The sequence below is a fragment of the Phyllostomus hastatus genome, unplaced genomic scaffold, assembly GCF_019186645.2.
Source record: "Phyllostomus hastatus isolate PE091 unplaced genomic scaffold, TTU_PhHast_1.1 phas_scaffold_78, whole genome shotgun sequence".
In the NCBI taxonomy this organism is placed as follows: Eukaryota; Metazoa; Chordata; class Mammalia; order Chiroptera; family Phyllostomidae; genus Phyllostomus; species Phyllostomus hastatus.
The window spans coordinates 69020370-69040043 of NW_025334041.1; the positions used below are offsets into that span (position 1 = coordinate 69020370).

The window sequence follows — 19674 nt, forward strand, 5'->3', positions numbered from 1 at the left end:
ATGGTCCTATCTAAACTGGAATGTCTCATTCAGATTACCTGTCTATATAGTGGTCCTTTCAGTTTTGGTTAATGCTGAGATACTTTTTAGTTTTTATTGATATTATGAACTTAGGATCAATTATGATCACAATATCATAATTAATCATAATAAGTTCATTGATCAATTATGATATTATTGATGATATTACAATATATTACATTATCTTTTATTATATTTTCTAGGTGGTTATTACTAGGGTAGAAAATTGCTATTGGTTTTCATAAATTAATCTTTCTGGCAACCTTACCAAACTCTCATGCATATTGATTCTTTTGGTCCCTGGAGACTTTGTTATCTACAAATAGTGTTAACTTTATCCTTTATTCCCAACTATCACATCGTTTATTTCTTTTTTGAAGTTTCGTAGAGCATTGGCAGGACACGCATTAGTGGTGATTGAGGCCAACCTTGTGACTGTGGCTAAATCTTGAAGAGAGAGTGTCTTTGCCTTTGCCATGAAATCTAAAACTTTCCGTAAATACATGATTTGCAGATATGAGCTGCATTGAGGTGAGGCAGTTCCTTTGATTTCCTAGTTTGCTGAGAGATGTTGTTTGTGTTAATTATAAGTAGATGCAGATGTTTACCAATGCCTTTTGCATTAGGATTTTCAATGATTTTCCCTCCTTATTCTCTTACAGATAAAGTCTTCTCGATCATGGTGTACTTTTATTTTTAAAAAATACTGTTAGAGCCCTGGCCAGGTATGGCTCACTTGGTTGGGCATCGGCCCGCAAAGTGAAAGGTCAGTTCCTGGTCAGGGCACAGGCCCCGGTTGTGGGTTCAGCCCCCAGTCCAGGTGCTTAGGAGAGGCACCTGACTAATCGATGCTTTTCTCTCACATCGATGTTTCTCTCCTTCTTTTTCTCCCTCCCTTCCCCTCTCTCTAAAAATAAGTTAATAAAGTCTTTTAAAAAATATGGTTGGATTCAATTAGCTAACATTTGGTTTCATCTATGCTCAAAAGTGAAATGAGTGTATCATTCTTTTGTTTTTCCCGCTTTATTGAGATGTAATTGATACATAACATTGTGTGAATTTAGGGTGTACAATGTGATGATTTGATACACATATATATAATGTGAAACAATGACCACAACAAAATAAGTTAACGTATGGGTCACCTCATGTCAATACTATTTTTTGTTCTGCTGGTGGTGAGAACATTTACCATCTACTGTCTCATCCACTTGCGAGTGTGTAGCACAGCACTGTTAGCTGTCGCCACCCTGCTGTACGTTAGACCCCAGACCGACTCACCTTTGACCTGCATCTCCCCACCTCTAGCTGCTGGCAGACACCATTCTACTCTGTTTCTGAGTGTGACTTTGTTTTAGATTCCACATATAAGTGAGATCATACCATATGTGTTCTTCCGTCTGACTTACTTCGTGTAGCTTGAAGTCTATAAGGTTCATCCATGTCAACTCTATAATTTTTATTCTCGCATTGCCCATATATGACTTAGGAATTAAGACGACTGTGTCCATCACTGCATTAGCAACATGGAAATCACTGGTGATACTTTTAATAATAGTAGTTTGTATGGAGCAGGGGGCAAATGCCCCAGAGGAGTGAGCTCAAGAGAGAGCAAGAGAGGAAGTGAAGACAGTGAGTTTCAGGAGGCAGAAACACAGTAGCTTAAGGGGAAAGTAAGACCAAGGAGTTTTGTTTTCTGGTCTTATTTTTGTAATGGAAGAAATGGTATCATATATATGTGTGCGTGTGTGCGTGTATTTGAAGTTTTTGTTTTATTTTATCTTTTCGGCCTATGAGGCAGAGGGTTAGGTTACTCATACTCTTTAGTTCCTGGGACAGTGTTAGTCTTAAAGCCCCTCTCTCATTTTATCTTTCCTTTTCCCTTTCATTCCTCCATTTCCTCCTCCCCTATAGCTATTGTTCTAACTTTATCTAATTTTGATTTTTTACACACAGTGCCATTTGCCTTTTTTGGTGCCCAGTCCTATGTTTTTTGTTGTTTCTTTAAACAGCACAAGTTTGTTTTCTCATAAGTCTGTGATCAGGAGGCCAGCAGGCTCGTTTCCTCCCGAGGCCTCTGCCTGGCTTGCAGACGGTGCCTTCTCACCCTGCCCTCGTGTGGTCTTTCCTCTGTGCGTGCGCCACCTGGTGTTTCCCCGCTCTGTGAATTTTGACAGATGCACATCATGTAACCACTACCACCAGCAAGATACAGAACAACTCCATCACCACAAAAATTTCCCTCACCTTGTAGTCTGCCCATTCCTTGTCCCCAGGCCCTGATATATTTCCTTCTCCATGATTTCTTTAATTTTATATTTTCCAAAATGTAAAATTGGCGTCTTATGTTACATAGCCTCTTGTGTCTGATTCTTTGACTTACCAGTGCGTTTGAGATCCGTCCCTGTCACTGTGGCTCTCAGGAGTTTGTCCACGCTCGTTGCCGAGTTAGTAGTCCACTGTGCGGTTGTGGCACGGTTTGGTCATCCATTCATTCACCGGTCAAACGACGTTTCGGCTATCTCCAGCTTTTGGCAATTGTGAATTAAGTTGCTCTAAATGTTTGCATAAGTTTTTGTGTTAGTATAATTGGTTCCATTTCATTTCGGTAAATAACCAGGAGTGGGATTCTGGACCAGACGGTAAGTGTGTGTTTGTAAGAAAATGCCGCACTGATTTCCAGAGTGTCAGCACCATTTCCTTCCTGCCAGCAAATACTCGGTTACTCTGCATCCTTAACGTGCTTGAAGTCGCCAACATTTGTTACTGAGAGCTAAGTGATTCTAACAGGTGTGCGATCGTATTCCATTTGGTTTTTATTTGGATTTCCCTCATCGTAAATGGTGTTAAACACCTTTTTATGTACTCATTTGCCATCTGTATATCCTCTTGGGTGAGGTATTTGATCAAGTCCTTTGCCCATTTGTTAACATGGGTTGTTTGTTTTCTCGCTGCCGAGTTCAGAGAGTTGATTACAAATTCCAGATATCCTTCGTCAGAGATGTGATTTGCAAATATTTTCTCCCAGCCTGTCGCTACTTTACCTTTTATTCAACAGATCTCTTACAGAGCAAAAGTTTTACTTTTTCATTAAAAAGTACAATTTATCATTTTTTTCCTTTGATGATTGTGCTGCTGATGCCTTGTGTAAGAACTCTGCCTAAACCCAGGCCATGCAGATTTTCTTCTACGTTTTTCCAGAAATTTTATAGTTGTATGTCTTACATTTAAATCTGTGCTTCCTTTAGTCAAAGTTCATTTTTCTTGTAATGGATGTCCAATTTTCCAGCACCATCTGTTGAAAAAACTATCCTTTCTCCACTGAATTGCTTTTGCACATTTGTCAAAAATCAGCTGGTGACATCCGTGTGGATCGATTCCTGGGCGATCTGTTCCGTCGCATCCATCTGCGTGTGTTTCTCTCTCCAACACCAGACTCGGTTATTGTCACTGTGTGCCATGTTTTGCCACGTATAATGTGCATCCACATTTTTGGCCCAAACTTTCAGGAAAAAAGTCTTTTGTTTTAATTTTTTAATTCAATTTTTACTTATTTATACTTAGAAACAAAACCAATTATCCTATTGTAAGGTATTATTTTACAGATGGATATCATTATCGCTTTCTAGAGTTACACTTGTAATACATAAATATAAATAAAAGAACTAAAGACATTTATATAGATGTGGAATTAGTACTATCCGAGTATACTGTATATCCTTAGTTTTCCCTCAAAAATTTGGGCAATTATACAGGGCAAAAATGTGCATTATACACAGCAAAATATGGTAATAAGTCTTAAAATCAAATAGACTGATTTACCCCACTTGATTATTTTTCAAAGCTGTTTTAGCTGTTGTTTCCTTTGTAGTTCCATGTAAATTTTAGAATTATTGTGTCTATGTCTACAAAAAATCTTCCTGGGATTTTTATTGGAAGTTTGTTAAATCTGTAGATAACTTTGGAGATAATTGACATCATTATGACGTTGGGTCTCTCGGTGTATGAAGATGGTATGTCTCTTCACTTATTTCAGTCTCCCATGGTTGCTGTCATCAACATTTCATAGCGTTCAACATTCAGATTCTATGCATGTTTTGTTAGATTTGTGCCTCAGTATTTCATCTGTGGGGCAAGCAATTGTAAATGCTATTATTTTTACATTTTTCCCAATCGTATATTGTTGGTCTATAAAAATGTGAGTGATTTTGTTAATTTTGTATCCTGTGATCTTGCTAAACTTACTTTAGAGGATTTTTTTTTGTATCTTCTTTGGGATTATCTACATAGGTAATCATGTCATCTGCAAATAAGGATAGCTTTTTTTCTTTCCAATCTGGTCGGTATGCTTTTCCTTGCTCTCTCCCATTCTTTTTTCTTTCTTCCTCCCTTCCCTTTGAAGCCCTTTATGCATTGGCTACAACTTTTAAAATGATGTTAATAGGAGAAGGGAGAACAGATATTCTTGCCTGTTCTTAATCTTAGGGGGAAGATATTCAGTCTTTAACTATTAAATATGATGTTAACTGTGGGTTTTCTGTACGTGTCTTTTATCAAGCTGAGGAAGTTCCCTTACATTCCTCATTTACTGAGCTTAATTTATTATAAATTTGTCAAATCCTTTGAATTTTTTCAAATCCTTTTTTTCATCATTGGTATAATCATGTGTTTTTCTTTAGATTGCTGATATGAGGGATGATGTTCATTTATTCTCAAATATTGAATCGACCTTGCATTCCTGGAAAACTCCATTTGTGGTATGCTCTTCTTCTTAGACATCAGTGGATTTGGCTTGTGAATGTTTTGTTGAGAATTTTTGCCTTTGTGTTCAGTATTCATTAGGACTGTTCAGGTTATCTCCTTCATCTTGGGTGAATTTGTGTAGTTTGTGGTTTTGAGGAATTGGTCTATTTTATCAATTATTGAATTTGTGTGCAGAGACTTGTTCCTGGTAGTTCCTTGTTTATCTTTTTAATGTCTGGAGAGTCTATGCTTATTTCCCCTGTTTATTCCTGACATTGGTCATTTGTGCCTTCTCTTTCTTCTTGTCTTTTGCATTCTTGCTAGCATTTTATCAATTTTATTGATGTTTTCAAACGACCATCTTTTGATTTTACTAATGTTTCCTATATTTTTCATTTTCAATTTCATTGTTTCTGCTCTTACCACTTCCTATTTCCTTCCTTCTGCTTGCCTTGGATTTATTTTCCTCCTTTATTTCTATTTTCTTGAAGCAGAAGCTTATTTAAAATCTTTTTTCTAAAATAGGCATCAATTGCTTTAAATATCTCTCTGAGTAATTTATCTGCATCCCACAAATTTTGATGTTATCTTTTCAAATGCATTCAATTCAAAATTCTTCTTTTCCTTCTGACCTTGATTTTTTATTTGCTAAATATCATTTCTCTTCGCCCTGAAGTACTTCCTTTAGCACTTCTTGTAGGATGATTCTGCTGGCAACAAATTCTCTAGCACTCATTTACCTGAAAGTGCCTTCATTTCACCCTCTTTTTTTTTGAAGGATATTAACATTGGATATAAAATTCTAGGTTAACAGGGTTTTTTCCTTCACCAGTTTGAAGTGTTGTTGCATTGTCTCTTGGTCTGCATAATTTATTGTGAGAAATTAGCTGTTTTTCTCACTGCTCTTCTCTTGTAGTGTCTCCTCTTCCCACTAGCTCTTCTAAAACTGCCTTTTTATCTTTGGTTTTCGTCAGTGTGACCATGCTGTTCCGCATGTGTTTGTGTTTTTATTTTTCTTTCTGGAGTTCACTGAGTTGCTTGGATCTCTGTATTGATGTGTGCCTCTAACTCACTGCACAGTTCTCCCTGGTGCGCATTCTCCACGTTGTGCTTCTCCATCCTGCCTCTGATGGGCCCCTGGGATGCCCTCAGATCCCCATAAAAATACTGTTGCCATGAGCATCCGTCTACAGGTCCCCCGAGTTGGGTAAGATTTTATTTGGGATGTTAGAATCCAGAGTGGAATTGCTGGCTTGCAAGGTTTGCCTATACTAAACTGACTAAAGATTGCCAGTTGCCCATATGGTGATGAGATAATCCTAAAGGGAGGAAAGAAAGATGGAGAGGAGAGAGGAAAGAGTGGGGAGAATTTCTGGATCCTCATGCTTGAGTAGGTGAGAGGGACAGTACCCATTGTGCAAGCAGAAGAGTTAGCCAGGAGTGGGAACAGTTCATCTTCAGAGAAGGAGGAAAAGAAGAGGCCGGGAATAGATGCAGTAGATGGGTAGGTGTGGTGGCAGGAACTTGGGGAAGTTTTCTGTGGCTTCTATATTCTTGGTGATGTAGGAAACAACCTGAGGTACAAGACGGGGAGTGAGGTACTGGTAGTTTAAAGAGAGGAAGCCATGAAGTAGCTACCTGGGCAATTGGGAGTGTGGATGACCAAGGCAGTAGAGCCCACTTGCTGGGCAGTTTTCAGGCTGCTCTTGGGTTAGTGAGAGTGAGCAGTGCTTCTGGGAGAGGCCGGGCATAGAGCAGGCCCAGCAAAGGGTTCCACAGGCTCAGGTTAGCAGTGCTCCATGCCCAGCACTATCCTGGGCTCCACAGGCACAGGGTGAGCAGTGTGAAGGGGCTACAGGTCACCATGGGCTCAGTGTTTTGTGGGGTGCCTGGGGAAGTGGGGGTGGTGACAGTGTGGTGGGAAGGTCTATAACTGTGTGACTGGGCTGCTCTACAGGTTAGGTACTCAGTGCTTCTCTGCATATAGCTCTACTTTGTATTATAAAGTGATCCATGCCTCGCCAAAAACAAAAATTAGGAAAAGATAAAAAAAGGATAAATTAAAAAGTAAAGATCACCTGAAATGCAACTCCCTCCACCCCAGAGAAAGCTGTAGTTAACATTTGGATGTCTTGTTTTTAAAGAAAAGGGCTGGCCCCTGCCCAGTGGGCCCTTGTGGTCTGACCTCCTGTCCAAATGTCAGTAACACCCCCCACCAAATGCAGCCAAGCAGCAGTGTGTTAGGCTGAATGGGCCAAGAGGGGTCACCTCCCCTTTCCTGGCAGAAGTCAGGGAGGACTGCATGGAAGAGATGGCCATGAATTGGGTCTTGAAGGTTGAGTGTCCCTTGAGCCTGTCTTGCTGTCTTTATCCGTTCCACCTCTCCTTGTTCAGTGTTTCTCAAGGACAAGGCCAGCTCCCAGCCTCTGTCCCACTGTATGGCTGACAGGGTGGGCATGCTCCAGGTGAGATGAAAGGGGAGGGCTCACTGTATGAGGAGAAGGGAGGCAGGGTGGCCTGAGCATGCTGCTCCAGGAGAGCCCCTCCATTTGTGCAGTGTGCAGCCTGTGTGGCCGTGCACATCAGTCATGCAAGGAGAGTCTCTCTGCCTCTGACATCAGCCCACGGCCTGGCACCTGCCCTGTGGCCAGATGGAGAAGGGGGGCTGCGTGTTTCACTCTCCTGGGTCTGTGCCCCCCTCCAGATAGCAGCGACAGTGAGCTGGAGCTGTCCATGGTGCGCCACCAGCCAGAGGGGCTGGAGCAGCTGCAGGCACAGACCAAGTTCACCAAGAAGGAGCTGCAGTCCCTCTACAGGGGCTTCAAGAACGTGAGTGACACCCATCCCTCAGGATAGCCCCTGACACACCCAGCCCTTTGCCCCTGGCTCCAGAAAGGGGGATTCTGGCCCAGGCAGACCTTCTAGAAACTTTCATGGCATAGCGAATATCCCGGGGCCTTGATGAGGCTTGTATTCTGTGGGAGGCCTGTCTGGGAGTGTGTGGGCCAAGCCCCAGAATCAGAGTTCTGAAGGCACTGTGCTCCTCTGTGTGCCTGTGTGCTGGCACAGGGGAGGGGTGCGAGGAGGGGCCGGATTGGCCTGAGGGCCCCCGCCTCCCCCTCCTGCATCACTCTACCCAGCTACCAGGCTTTCCTCAGTGGAGCCCAGCAGTGCCTGGACAGCAGGCATCCCTCAGAGCGCGGGGCTGGGGCGTGAGGCTGAGGTGGCTAAGGCTGCTGAGGGGGTGGCTTCCTGCTGCAGGAGTGTCCCTCGGGCCTGGTGGATGAAGACACCTTCAAACTCATTTACGCACAGTTCTTCCCTCAGGGAGGTGAGTCCGAGGCCAGCCCCCGTGCCCTGCTCCCCACTCCTCCTGAAGCCCCTGCTTTGTTCCTATGGCAGTTCTGCAGAGGGCGGGTGTCCCTTTATGGGGAGGGGGCCCTCACCTCCACCTCTGTGCTCCCCCCACCACTTTTCTCAAGACCTGGTGCTGCCTCCATCCCATTGGAAGGGGGACCCCAGCTCAGGACACAGGTGTTCCCCCAGTATGGCTGCCTGGGGTGGGGACTTGACTGCCAGGAGGCCCCAAGACACCCCAACCGGTGCCCTTGCTCCCCCAGATGCCACCACCTATGCGCACTTCCTCTTCAATGCCTTCGATGCTGATGGGAACGGGGCCATCTGCTTTGAGGTAGGTCTCTTGTACCCTCCCACATCCCCTGCAGCTTGCAAGGTGTCCCTCTGCCCTGGTGCCACACCCTCGGGTTGTCTAGAGTGTCAGGCATGACCCTGGGGTACATGCTCCAGGGTGTCCCCTGGGGAATGAGTGGACTGTACTTGACTGGCCCTGGACCTAACTATGAAGTCAGTGGAATTTGGTTTTGCTGTCTGACCACCCTAGTCACAGCCTTGACTCCCAATCCAGCCTCACCGAACCCAGGGAGCTACTGAGGCACCCAAGGACTAGGATGCACTGACCCAGGGTGATTTGCATCTGAAAAGGAGGCAGGGCTGCACTCAGAGATCTGTGCTCCCAGCAGGGTTTCAGAATTCCAGCCCCAGAATTCACCCCCTTTGCCAGAAAACAGACAGCCCCTGACCTGAGCAGGTTCCTGGTCTGGTGTCCCCGTGCAGTGCCCACAGTAGGGCCTCACCGGGCTCTGTGTGGGCGGCCATGGGCCCCACCCAGGCCTGGCCACAGGATCATTTGAAGGAGGCATCTCTGTGGAGCCCAGGCCCCTAAAAATAGCTGCAGGTGAAAAACTGAAACCTCTTTGGGGAGGAAAACCATGCTGAGAACCGGGTGTGATCAATAACCAACCACTCAGCCCAAGGGCAGTGACAGGAAAACCACAGGGCCAGCTGGCCACCCAGAAAGCCCCTGGATCAGCTGGAGGGATGATAGCAACTCGTAACTGGTCCTAAAGCTGCTGCATTCCCCTTCGTGGGCCAGCCCGCCCTGCGGTGCGCTGACACCCCGCCCGGCTGACCACAAGGCCCACCCTCTCCGGCCACACTCTAGGCACTCGTGTGTGTGTGTGTGTGTGTGTGTGTGTGTGTGTGTGTGTGTGAACGTGCAGTGTTCTCATCTCCTTTATTCTCAGTGGCCCCTGCACACAGTAAAACTCCAATTTGTACAGAGGAATAAACGGGAAAACTCATTGTTCCCCCGGGCCCTCCTCTGTGACCAGTTTCTGTGGATCTGTCACGATGCACCTGCGACATCTGCGAGTGAAGTGCAGGGAGGGCTCTAGTGTGATGGACCACCAGGGCATTGTGGGTAGTTACTCTTGTCCAGAGTTCAGAGGATCGAACTGCTCAGCAGGCCCCAGTGTCTCCAAGTGGGTGTTGGGGAGGTCTAGGTCACCGCCGTGGTCATCCCTCTCACTCAGTCTCCAAGGGAGGGTCTTGTGGTCCCTTGAAAGTGGTAGGGGTGGGTCTTTGGTGGGGGTGCTGTTAGTGGCTGAGTTGAGGGTGCTGGTGCTGAAGCCCCTCTGCCTGGCGCCTTCTCAGAAGGTCGTTCACTCTGGTGTCATCCTGGGCCTTCCGCCGGCTTCTCCGCACGTGAAGTTAATCCTGTGGTTTCGCATGGTGTTTGTTTACCACAAGGACCTTGCTCTTGATTTTGGCGTCTGCTCTAGGAAGGCTTTTTCATGAAGGGATGAGGGCAGGTACCTCCCCAGGACCTTCCAACCAGCAGAGCACCATCCTGGCTGCTCCCAGGCCAGGAAGGGTCCTGACAGGTTGGGTGACGCTCGGCCCCCTCGTGGCCTCAGACGGAAACTCTTGCCTGCTCTGAAAACGGAAACTCAGGTCAGTTTACAGTATTTATAGTGACCCCAATTTTTCTGTATATTCTTGAGAGACAAGATCCATATAAATTAAAATTTACTGATATGAGAAAATATTGTAACTTCCCTGCCCTCACCAGAAAGACTATTAGAAAATACACTGGCAAATCCAGCAAACCTCACCATTGCCATACGGAGCCGTGGTCCCACGTTCTCCCTCAGTGCCTGCCTCCTGCTCCGGTCCCCTGGGGCTGGCCTCCCCCCGCCCCTGGGCACAGGCAGTGCCACACACACATGTAGTCCAGGGCCTTGCTAATACACCTCATTCATCATGCCAGGGCTGCTGCTCTTTTGAAGAGCTATGACTGGTGTGTGTGTCTCCAGAAGACTGTGGCTGCCTCTGCCTGACCTCCCAATGCAGTAGCCCGCTTCCGGTGCATCGACCACACAGGCTGTGCCGTGAGCAACCAGAGAGAGGACCTGCGACTTGCAGTCACACCCTGTGGTCCCACCCCCTGCTGAGCTCCTGCTCTGTGCTCTGCCTGGTGCCCCTGTGGGCACTCTGGGGTGCTTGGAAGCTGCGGCTTCTCTCTGCATCATACATCAGTTGTGGGAACCTCTCACCCTCCCTGGGCTCTGCCTCGGGGACAGCCACAGAACAGGGCTGTGGATGTGAGAGACTTCACACACCTCGGATTTAAGAGCAAGCAGTCACCTACAACTAGTGACGGTCCCATATGCAGCAGTGGTGTGCAGGGCCAGCAGTTTAGAACTAGCAAGCTGCTGGACTTGGAGTCATGTGTGTGTTACTGAGGACGGGCCAGTGGCCTCGCAGGGCACATTCCAGCCACCTCTCTCCTGGTGCTGTCACTACTGTACTTCACACACTCTTAGGGACACTGTATGGGGACATTTCTTGGTGGTGGTTGACCACGAGGGCTTCCACACTTCAGACGCAGGTGTGTGAAGACAAGAGGGGAGGACAGTAGTGCCCTCCCTGGCCCCCACAAGAAGGGGGTCCAATGTGGCACTCCATACCTTTGCCTCCCACTGGGAAGCCTGTCACACCCAAAGAAGAGGGAATGACACAAACTCAGAGACGCTGTGAGTCTTCATCACTCAGTAAATCACAAACAAGCTCAGTGATGACCTCACCCCCAACTTGGGCCTCAGAGAACTGTCACGTGGTTTCTGCTCCATACCAGCGTTCTTTCGTTTTATTCACTTAAACACACACATGACTTCAAGTGTCCTATAGGTTACGGGGTGTGCCTTGGAAAACAGTAGTTAACACCCGCAGTTAACATTGCACACCTGAGGAGGCAGCCTTCTCCTGTTGTAGCCGGTTGCCACCTTTGTCTCCCTGTCTCCCAGTAGCACGTCACTACTCCTTCCCACCTGTCCGGGCTTGGCCACAGTGGGGCTAGCGTCTGCCCTGGTGGGGAGGAGGACTTGGGCCCCCCATGCACACACCTCCTCAAGCCCAGCTTCCAACACAAGTGCAGGGTTCCCACCGGACAAAGACTGACAGTTTACCCCGACCCTGGGAGTGCGAGCCCGGGAAGCCTTGCGGTGGATTGCGGCCGTGCTCTCCGCCCCTGCACATGTTCCTAGTTGGCCTGCCATCGACAATCGTCCTGAGTTTTCATCCGCCCGGTATCTGCGACCTCGGCACTGATGCCACCCCAGGCCCTTCTCCCATCATCTGATTGGGCATCTCCCTGAGGACACCTCCCCTGGCTCCAGCTCCCTCATGCACTGGGACGGGCTCCACCTGGGGATCTCTTCCCCTCTCTTCTGAACTGGGGTCTCCAGGTTCCTGGATCCCGTCACCTTCTTCTTTCTTGCTTTACTGTCCCTTTTCAGGGGCACCTCTTTCAGCAGCTTCCTAGGAAAGAAAGAGTATGTGGGAGGTAACTTTGAGCATTTGGATGCCTGGGAGAGTCTTCATTCAGTTCTCACACTTGCTTGACGTGCTGTGTGGGACCAGAGTGGCAGCGGGAAGCTGTGCTCCTTCAGAACGGCGGCCGCTGTGCCACTGGCTTCCTGCCCCAGTGATGCAGTCAAAGGCAGAGCCTGCTGATCCCGGACCCTGTGCACGGGATTCGGTTCTGTGTTTCTCTTTGGTTTTGTTTTTCTCTCTGGAACCCTGTAGGATCCTCTCTTTGCTGCTAGTTTTCTGAAATGGCATCAACCTATATGCCTACAGGCGACACGGCGATCTGTTTGCAGGTGTGGGAAGTCTCCCCTCACTTCTTGGCCTGCTTTCCCTTGTCCTCCGTTCCTCCTGGTGCCTCTGGAGGGGGCCTCTCTTTCCCGTCATCCCTTCCCTGTTTCCAGCGCTGCCTTCCCCTACGTCATGGAAGATTCCACTCGCTTCTCCAGCCCTTCTTCTATGTCTGTTGTTTTGCATTCTTATTTTTAATTCCCAAGAGCTCTCTCTTGTTGTCAATGATTCCTTTTTTATGGCATCCTATTCTTATTTTAGCGATGTCAGATTTTCAATCTCCAAATCTGTTTTTGTTAAGTTTTCTTTTCCCTGTAACAATTTTTGTTTCTTCCCAGTTGCTTTCTCAGTTTCCCTTAGGCTTTCTCTTGTGTGATGCAGGCTTCCTCAGATCCAGAAAGTACAAAACTTGAGTGAGGGCTAAGCCCTGTGGTGTGTGGCCCTGCCCCTCCACAGTCCGCCACCCTCTGCCTTTCTGGGACAGGCCTTCCCTGCCCCCTTTCTTTCTGAATTTCCTGCAAGGACCCCACGGGGCAGGGAGGCTTGACCTGCAGGCTTGCAGGAGTAGAGGGAAAGATTTGTGCCCCACCAGCTGTTCTAACACAACAGTTGGCTTTTCCATGTGGAAGCTGTTGGAACTTCCTGTCTTGTCATATAACTGGTTAATTATCCATCACAGAGGTTTGTCCTGACCCAGAATTGAGCACTGTTAGCTTAGCTTTTGAAGCTGGAAGTTTTCAAGCACCCTGACATGCAGATACTGGTAAACTACAAGTTGGGTACCGCCTTTATGAAAGAGTGCCCCCAGGGCCCCTCCATCACAGCAGTGCATTGCGGTCCAGGACACCATACATTCTAATGCCTTTACTTGTGAAGATCGGTAACAGCCACCATGTCATCCCCGCCACACACACACTCACACATGCACACATGTACTCATGCATGTACATGTGTGCATGCACATTCTCACACAGCCACTTGCACACATGCATTCATATGTGTATGTGTGCATTTATATATGCACATGTGTGTGCACACCCTGTCAACCTGATGGACACCACCAGCATGCTCTGTAATGGACACTCCTCACCTCTAAGCTGTGAATTCAGTGGAAACCACACAGTGAACCGGCAGTAGAATCTGGGGTCCGGCTGTCACTCCTCACCCTTCTTTCCTCCCAGGACTTTGTGGTTGGCCTTTCTGTCCTCCTTCGAGGAACAGTCCAGGAGAAGCTCAAGTGGGCCTTTAACCTCTATGACATTAACAAGGACGGCTACATCACCAAAGAGGTATGGGGTGGCTGGGGCATGGCCCATCTGGCCTCCCCTCCCCACGCAGAGACCAGCAGGGAGGCAGCCACTGGGGAGCTCTCCGGCCTGGACCCTGAGTGCAGGGAGCCTGAGGCTGTGTGCCCTGCACCACACCTCTCAATCCTGTGTAACAAGTGTCCTAGGATCATCCCCTCTTACAGGAGGGCTTCGGGGGACACAGGTGGAGAAGCCTAGAGTGGGGCTGGCTTTGGCTCCCACCTATCAAGGGGCAATGTGGTCCCTTAGATGTGGGGGCCTTCACCACACAGGTCCACGGTGGATTCTTTTGGCTCAGACATTCTTTTGTATATGAACTAGTTGCTACAGTTTCAAATGTTGGAGCCAAAAATCTATGTCCAGCTTCTTTTGGAGAGTCAGAAGCTGTCGCTGGGCTGAGCTGATGGGTGCCCCTTCGCACTCAGACCTGCCCTGGAAAGGCTCTCCACTCACGGATGCAGCCCCTCCCCTCGGGCCCTTGCACCCTCCCCCCACTCTTGCAGCTGGACTCATGCCAGTCCCTCTGCCTGCTCCAGGAGATGCTGGCCATCGTGAAGTCCATCTATGACATGATGGGCCGGCACACCTATCCCCTCGTGCGGGAGGACGCACCTCTGGAGCACGTGGAGAGGTTCTTCCAGGTGAGCGCTCTGGCCTGGATAAGCGGGAAAAGGCAGCAGGAAGAGGAAGAGGCCCCTGCTCAGGGCACCCAGGGCAAGCCACTCCCCTCTCTGAGCGCCCCCTTCCACAGGGAGGTTAAACGGGCATCCCCCACTCTGCTGGTTGTCAGGACCAGAGGTGCAAATGAAAACACCATCCCCACTCCTCGATCGGCTGAACCTTGGCTCAGGGCAGGCAGAGGCTCATGGATTACAAGGTGGCTGACATCTCGGCCTGTGTTCTGGTGCCTTCCCAAAGCTCCCCCAGCTCCTCCAGGGAAACTGCAAGAGGAGTGGGGTTGAGGTGACTTCTCTCTGTGTCTATGGGGCATGTGACCCTCTTGTGCCTCAGTTACTCCATCTGCCCTGGTTGCCTATGAGACATTCTTGGAAGTGTCATCCAGGAGGCTGTCGGAAGCAGCTGGGGGTGGGAGGGGCCCAGAAGGGCATTGTATGTGGCTGGGATCCCATGGAGGAGACAGAGGGGACAGGTTGGGGTGGAGGGGGCCCAATGGTCCACATCCTCAGCCCCTGGGCAGTGACAGTCCCTGGTGAGACACAGACTCACCAAGGGTGTGGCTTGGGTTGCAGAAAATGGACCGGAATCAGGACGGGGTAGTGACCATTGATGAGTTTCTGGAGACCTGTCAGAAGGTAGGTGTCCTCGGGAGCTGAGAGTACTCAGTGTCCTGCCCCTGCAGGTCCTCAAGCCACTCCCCACCTCCGGGCTCCACTACTACTCTCTCACCTGAACCCATCTGCTCCCTACCCACTCCTGCCAGCCACAGCCCACCTGGGCACCCTGTACCTTCTTTGTGTGCTTTGAATTAGAGGGGGCAGATGCGGGGCCGACGGCGGGGTAATGAGGCCATGTGGCCCTTGAGAAGGGTCACTCTGGGGAACAGGTGCCCGGAGCCTCCCCAGCTCGCTGACCCTCCTGGGCAGAGGACCCTTGCAGGCAGGGGGTGGGCAGAGCTCTGGACCTCTGCCACTCGCTCCCAGAGTGACCTGAGCCTCTGTCTGGGTGAGTAGCCAGGGAGGTTTGTCCTTCAGTGTGTTAGCCAATCTCAGGTGGGCTGCACTTTGGCCATGGGGCCAAAGACAGGCTGTGCCTGACCAGCACCCCATTGCCCAGGGACAGTCCCTGCAGAATGAATTCTGGGTCCCTGCAGAAAATTTGCTCAAGGTGGTCAAAAGTGGGCACTTCCCCAACCCAGCCTCTCATCCCCTCTCCACACAGGATGAGAACATCATGAGGTCCATGCAGCTGTTTGAGAATGTCATCTAGGACACATGGGGTATTGCCAAGTGGCCATTGCCACCACCTCAATCCTGCCAGGAACAGCCTCCATGAGAAACACTTTTCTAATATATTTGCAAAAAGTGAATAGTTTGCTCCAGACACAGAAACACATCCATTCCTCTGGGCTGGCAGAGGGGGACCGAGGTCGGGGGCTACTGCATCTGGTTGGGAGCTGGGTCCAGGTGATGTAAGCCACACTCCCCCGGCCAGCCATGTCCCAGGCCAGCGGGATGAGGCCGCCCCTGAGGTGGGCTGATGGGAGAGCAGTGTGTATGGCCACTGGCTGCTGGATGTGAGCAGGAAAGTGTTCAACTCCTTCAGAGGAGGGTCCAATCTCTAGCGCCAAGGCCCCTCCTGTGTGAGCCCAGTCACTTCTCCCTCCTGCTCCCGTCTTCCCGTCTTTCCGTCTTTCCGTCTTTCCTACCACCCATCGACCAGACTCTGGGTTCCTCATTCCCCCAGCCATTCCCAGCCCACTAACCACACCCCCAGAGGCCCCTCACTGCAGGAGCCTGGAGGGCAGCTGGGGGTCAAGGAAAGAAGTGGTGGCGGTGGAGGCACAGCCTGCTGCTTCCTGGGAAGGACTGCTGGGTGAGCTCCGCTCCAGCGGTGAGGGACTGCAGGGCCCTGCTGACCCTCCATCCCAGGGAGGGGGCCCTTTAAGCTCAGGGTTGGATTTCCTGGTAGAGAATGTGAGGGAGGGGCCTGTCTGCTGACGCACCTCCCCCACTCGCCCAGGCCTGCTCAGTGGGGATGCAGTCGTGGGGCTGCCCCACCCTTCATGCTCTAAACTGTTCACCCCAAGGTCACTATAGGTCCCAAGAAGAGGTCACATGGCTCAGGGACTGGCAGCCCAGGAGCCTGGGCGGCAAGCAAGCCTAGGAAGGGCTTTTCCGTCCCCGTCCCTCAGCCTCTGTCTCCCTTGGCCCAGCAGTTTGGCCGAGCCTCCCGTCTGGTTAGGGCCCTGAAGCAGTGTTTGCCACCACTCCACACAGGCTCACCCCAACGCCACAGAAAAAGCACAAGCAGCCCCGGCAGCTCAGGTCAAGCCCACGAGGGGAGCCGAAGACACTTCTTTCCCCAGACAAGGCCCTCCTGGTGCGCTGAGGCCCGAGTCCCCACATCCCCGATATAGGTGGCCCGGGGAAGGAACCTGGGGTCAGATCTGTGCCTCAGAGCAGTGGGGGCTCAAAACCTACCCCCAGCCCAGCTCACCAACGTTCACAAGCACAAACCCCAGGACTCTGCTTGGCTGGGTTCTGCTCTGGGGATGTGGCCAATGTCCACCTGAGGCCAGAGACAGCAGTGCAGGCTGAGGGGCCTAGGGTCGGTGGCTGGCTCACAGAGGCCCTGGGAGACAGAGATGACGGCTCCTGCCTGCTCAGGCAGCACAGGCCCTTCCAAGGAACATTCTCAAACATACATTCCATCGGCTGTCACCCAATCTCTGCTCAGCCTGGCCCCAGGTGAGCAGCACCTGCGGGGAAGGGTGGGATGGCGGACACCATGGACACTGGTCTGGCTTAGTCCTGGGGACTCCTTGGCACCCACAGGTGGCCCTCTCCTTGGAGTTGCACTGACACCCGTCTCCAGTCTGACTGGGGGGTCCCTCTCCCCTCCTCCAGGAGGGCATCAGCTTTCCCTGGCTCAGGGATCTTCTCCCCCTGCCCCTAGTCCAGTCCTCCCAGCTGGTGTAGCTCTGCTTCTCAGACCCAGGCCCTTGAAAGGGCCATCACTATGCCCCTGTCCCCCTTGGCCTCGGCCAGGCTGGCTCTCTTCCGACCAGGAGAGGGTGGTCTCCCACACTGGGACAGGGACTGGCCGCACGTCTGCATGGCAGAAGCATCTCCCTTGGGCACAGCCCGGGAGGGCAGTTCCTGTTCTCAGCGCCCACCAATATTCAGTTCTGTATATTTTAATAAAATAAACTTGACAGAGGAGAGGGACTCTCCTTGGCTTTATCCTGACTGTAAACTTCTGTCCGGCTCCTCTCATCTCTGCTGTTATCCACGGCTCCTGCCCAGCACCGTGCTGGTAAGTGTTCAACATGCCTTGAAATTGTAGCATTTGTCAGTTTCTACACTGGATTTCAAGCTCCTAATGTAATATCACCAAAGGCAGCGTTGGGGTGCGATGGCCACAGTGCCAGCCTTCATGAGAAAAGTCAGCCAGCAGGCAGCGTACCTTCTTGAGGGGCCATTTATATTCATTCCCAGGTCACTTTCCTATACCTGTTCCAGGGAATAATCCCTGCATATCCCCATGGCTGGAGAGTGCAGGTCACAAGGCAGAAACCAGATTGGCCTGATGATGCCTTTCTTTCCTGCTTTTTGTTTTCAAATGTGTAACTAAGCTCCATAAAGGTTAGGCCAGGGGAGTAGCAAGAAATGAAAACCTGAGGGGAGGAGCAGAAGGGGGGTCCCCAACTTGGGGACAGAGAAGAGGTAGGTTCTGGGTAGTCTTCAGGGGCCAGACCCCGGGCCACAGGACATTCCCACAGTGACGCAGACGCAAGCCTCCACGGATCACCAGCTGTGACTGATGGGAATCAGCAGTAGCCAGGAGGGCAGATAACAAGACCCCTTCCCCCACCACACACAGCAAAACTTTCCCACCTGAGCTCGAGGACCCTGGCACAGTCCCGGCGAGGGAGCCGCCCGACTCTGCTGTTGGGTGGGACAGCCTGCTTTGGCCACGGGCTGGCCACTCTGCGGAGCCCATTCACTCCAGCCACAGCCTGGTGGGCAGGCTCAGGAAGCTGAGCTGAAAGGTGTTAAGACCTCTCAGCCATTAAAGAGTGGAATCAGGATTGGACCCAGGATGGTGACTCCAGGCTGGACGTAAGCACTGAAACACATGCTTCAGGATGGGCCACAGAGCTCAGAGTAAGGAAAACCCATCTATCTCTCCATTCATAGACCAAACACCATCCATCTATATGCCAGCTGCCACCCATCCACCCACCATCCATCCATCTGTCCCTCTGTTTGTACATCTGTTTCCCACTCATCTACCCAGCACTTCCCTGACCCAGTCATCCAGTGCACAGGGGCAGCTGGTTATGCTCTCCATGGCTGAGGGGCAGTGAGGGGCCTGGAAGGGTCTCTGGGCTCAGCATCAGGAAACCTTGGTCCTGATCGGACCATAAAACTTGTGTGGCCTTAGACAAGTCTCAGCCTGTCCCCCCCCCCACCCCTCTCTCTCTCTCTCTCTCTCTCTCTCTCTCTCCCTCTCCCTCTCCCTCTCTCTCTCCCTGTCCCTCTCCCTCTCGGTCTTGGTGTCAGAAAAAAGAAAGGAACCTTCCCCAACTAATTTTAAAGACTAGTATTACCAGGATTAAAAAGAAAGTCATGAATAGGATAAGAAAGAATTATAGGACAATCTCAACTATAAACAAAGATGTAAAAGTCATAATATTAGTAATCTCATTTCAACCATGTAAGATATATATGTGATATATTTAACATCATGACAGACTTGGGTTTATTCTAGAGATAGAAGGTTTAACATTAAACAATATAAGCACTCTAGCATCCAATGATATGGGGTATCCAGGAACCTGTATTAACTGCTTCCACTGAAAACGACACAAAACCTGGCTTTGCCAGGGTCAGCGACAATCGCTTGGACTGTCTGAACCAGCTGGACATGAAAGAAATGTGCAGACCCCAGCTGCCTGCGGAGTGAGCTCGGCCAGGTGCTGACTGGAGAGGAAAGTGGGATGCAGGTGGGGCAATCTGCACAGGGAGGGAGCCCACGGCCAGTGCCAGGGCCAGCACGGCTGGGAGTTATCCTGTGCCTATGCAGGGCCAAGCTGAGGGCGTCTGGAAGCAACTCCACCCACCTCTCCCATACCCTGCCCACTTGCACAGGGAAATTGCATATATCTCAAAGGGAGGCTCCAGCTCTGGTTAGCCCTTGTCCAGACTTGAGAGATCCTGGAGAAGGGGCAGTGTGATGGGAATGGGCGTGGCAGGAGGCCTGGTGTGGCCCTGGGAGGTATGCAGGCTCCTTCTGAGCAGGCAGCTGAGCACAGCCCTCTCTTGGGCAGTGTAGCTCCCAGCCCAGAGACTGTCCGACCCATGAACTTCCCCTGACAGCTGCCGACTGCCGAGGGCCATGT

General features: G+C 50.4%; 1 protein-coding gene across 6 annotated transcripts in view; it reads left to right on the forward strand.

The window, feature by feature from the left end:
- The window catches only part of KCNIP3 (potassium voltage-gated channel interacting protein 3), a 64418-nt gene extending 46947 nt beyond the window's left edge, over positions 1 to 17471 (forward strand). For 5 of the 6 annotated variants that reach the window (XM_045827862.1, XM_045827866.1, XM_045827864.1 and 2 more), the window contains 7 exons: positions 7469 to 7593; positions 8026 to 8095; positions 8385 to 8455; positions 13464 to 13571; positions 14126 to 14230; positions 14840 to 14902; positions 15489 to 17471. In XM_045827862.1, coding sequence (XP_045683818.1) covers positions 7469 to 7593; positions 8026 to 8095; positions 8385 to 8455; positions 13464 to 13571; positions 14126 to 14230; positions 14840 to 14902; positions 15489 to 15536 — 590 coding nt within the window. In that variant the 3' untranslated portion in view covers positions 15537 to 17471. The remainder of the gene's footprint in view (positions 1 to 7468; positions 7594 to 8025; positions 8096 to 8384; positions 8456 to 13463; positions 13572 to 14125; positions 14231 to 14839; positions 14903 to 15488) is intronic. The other variant, XM_045827867.1, reaches the window with a different exon arrangement.
- The last annotated feature ends 2203 nt before the right edge of the window (positions 17472 to 19674 follow it).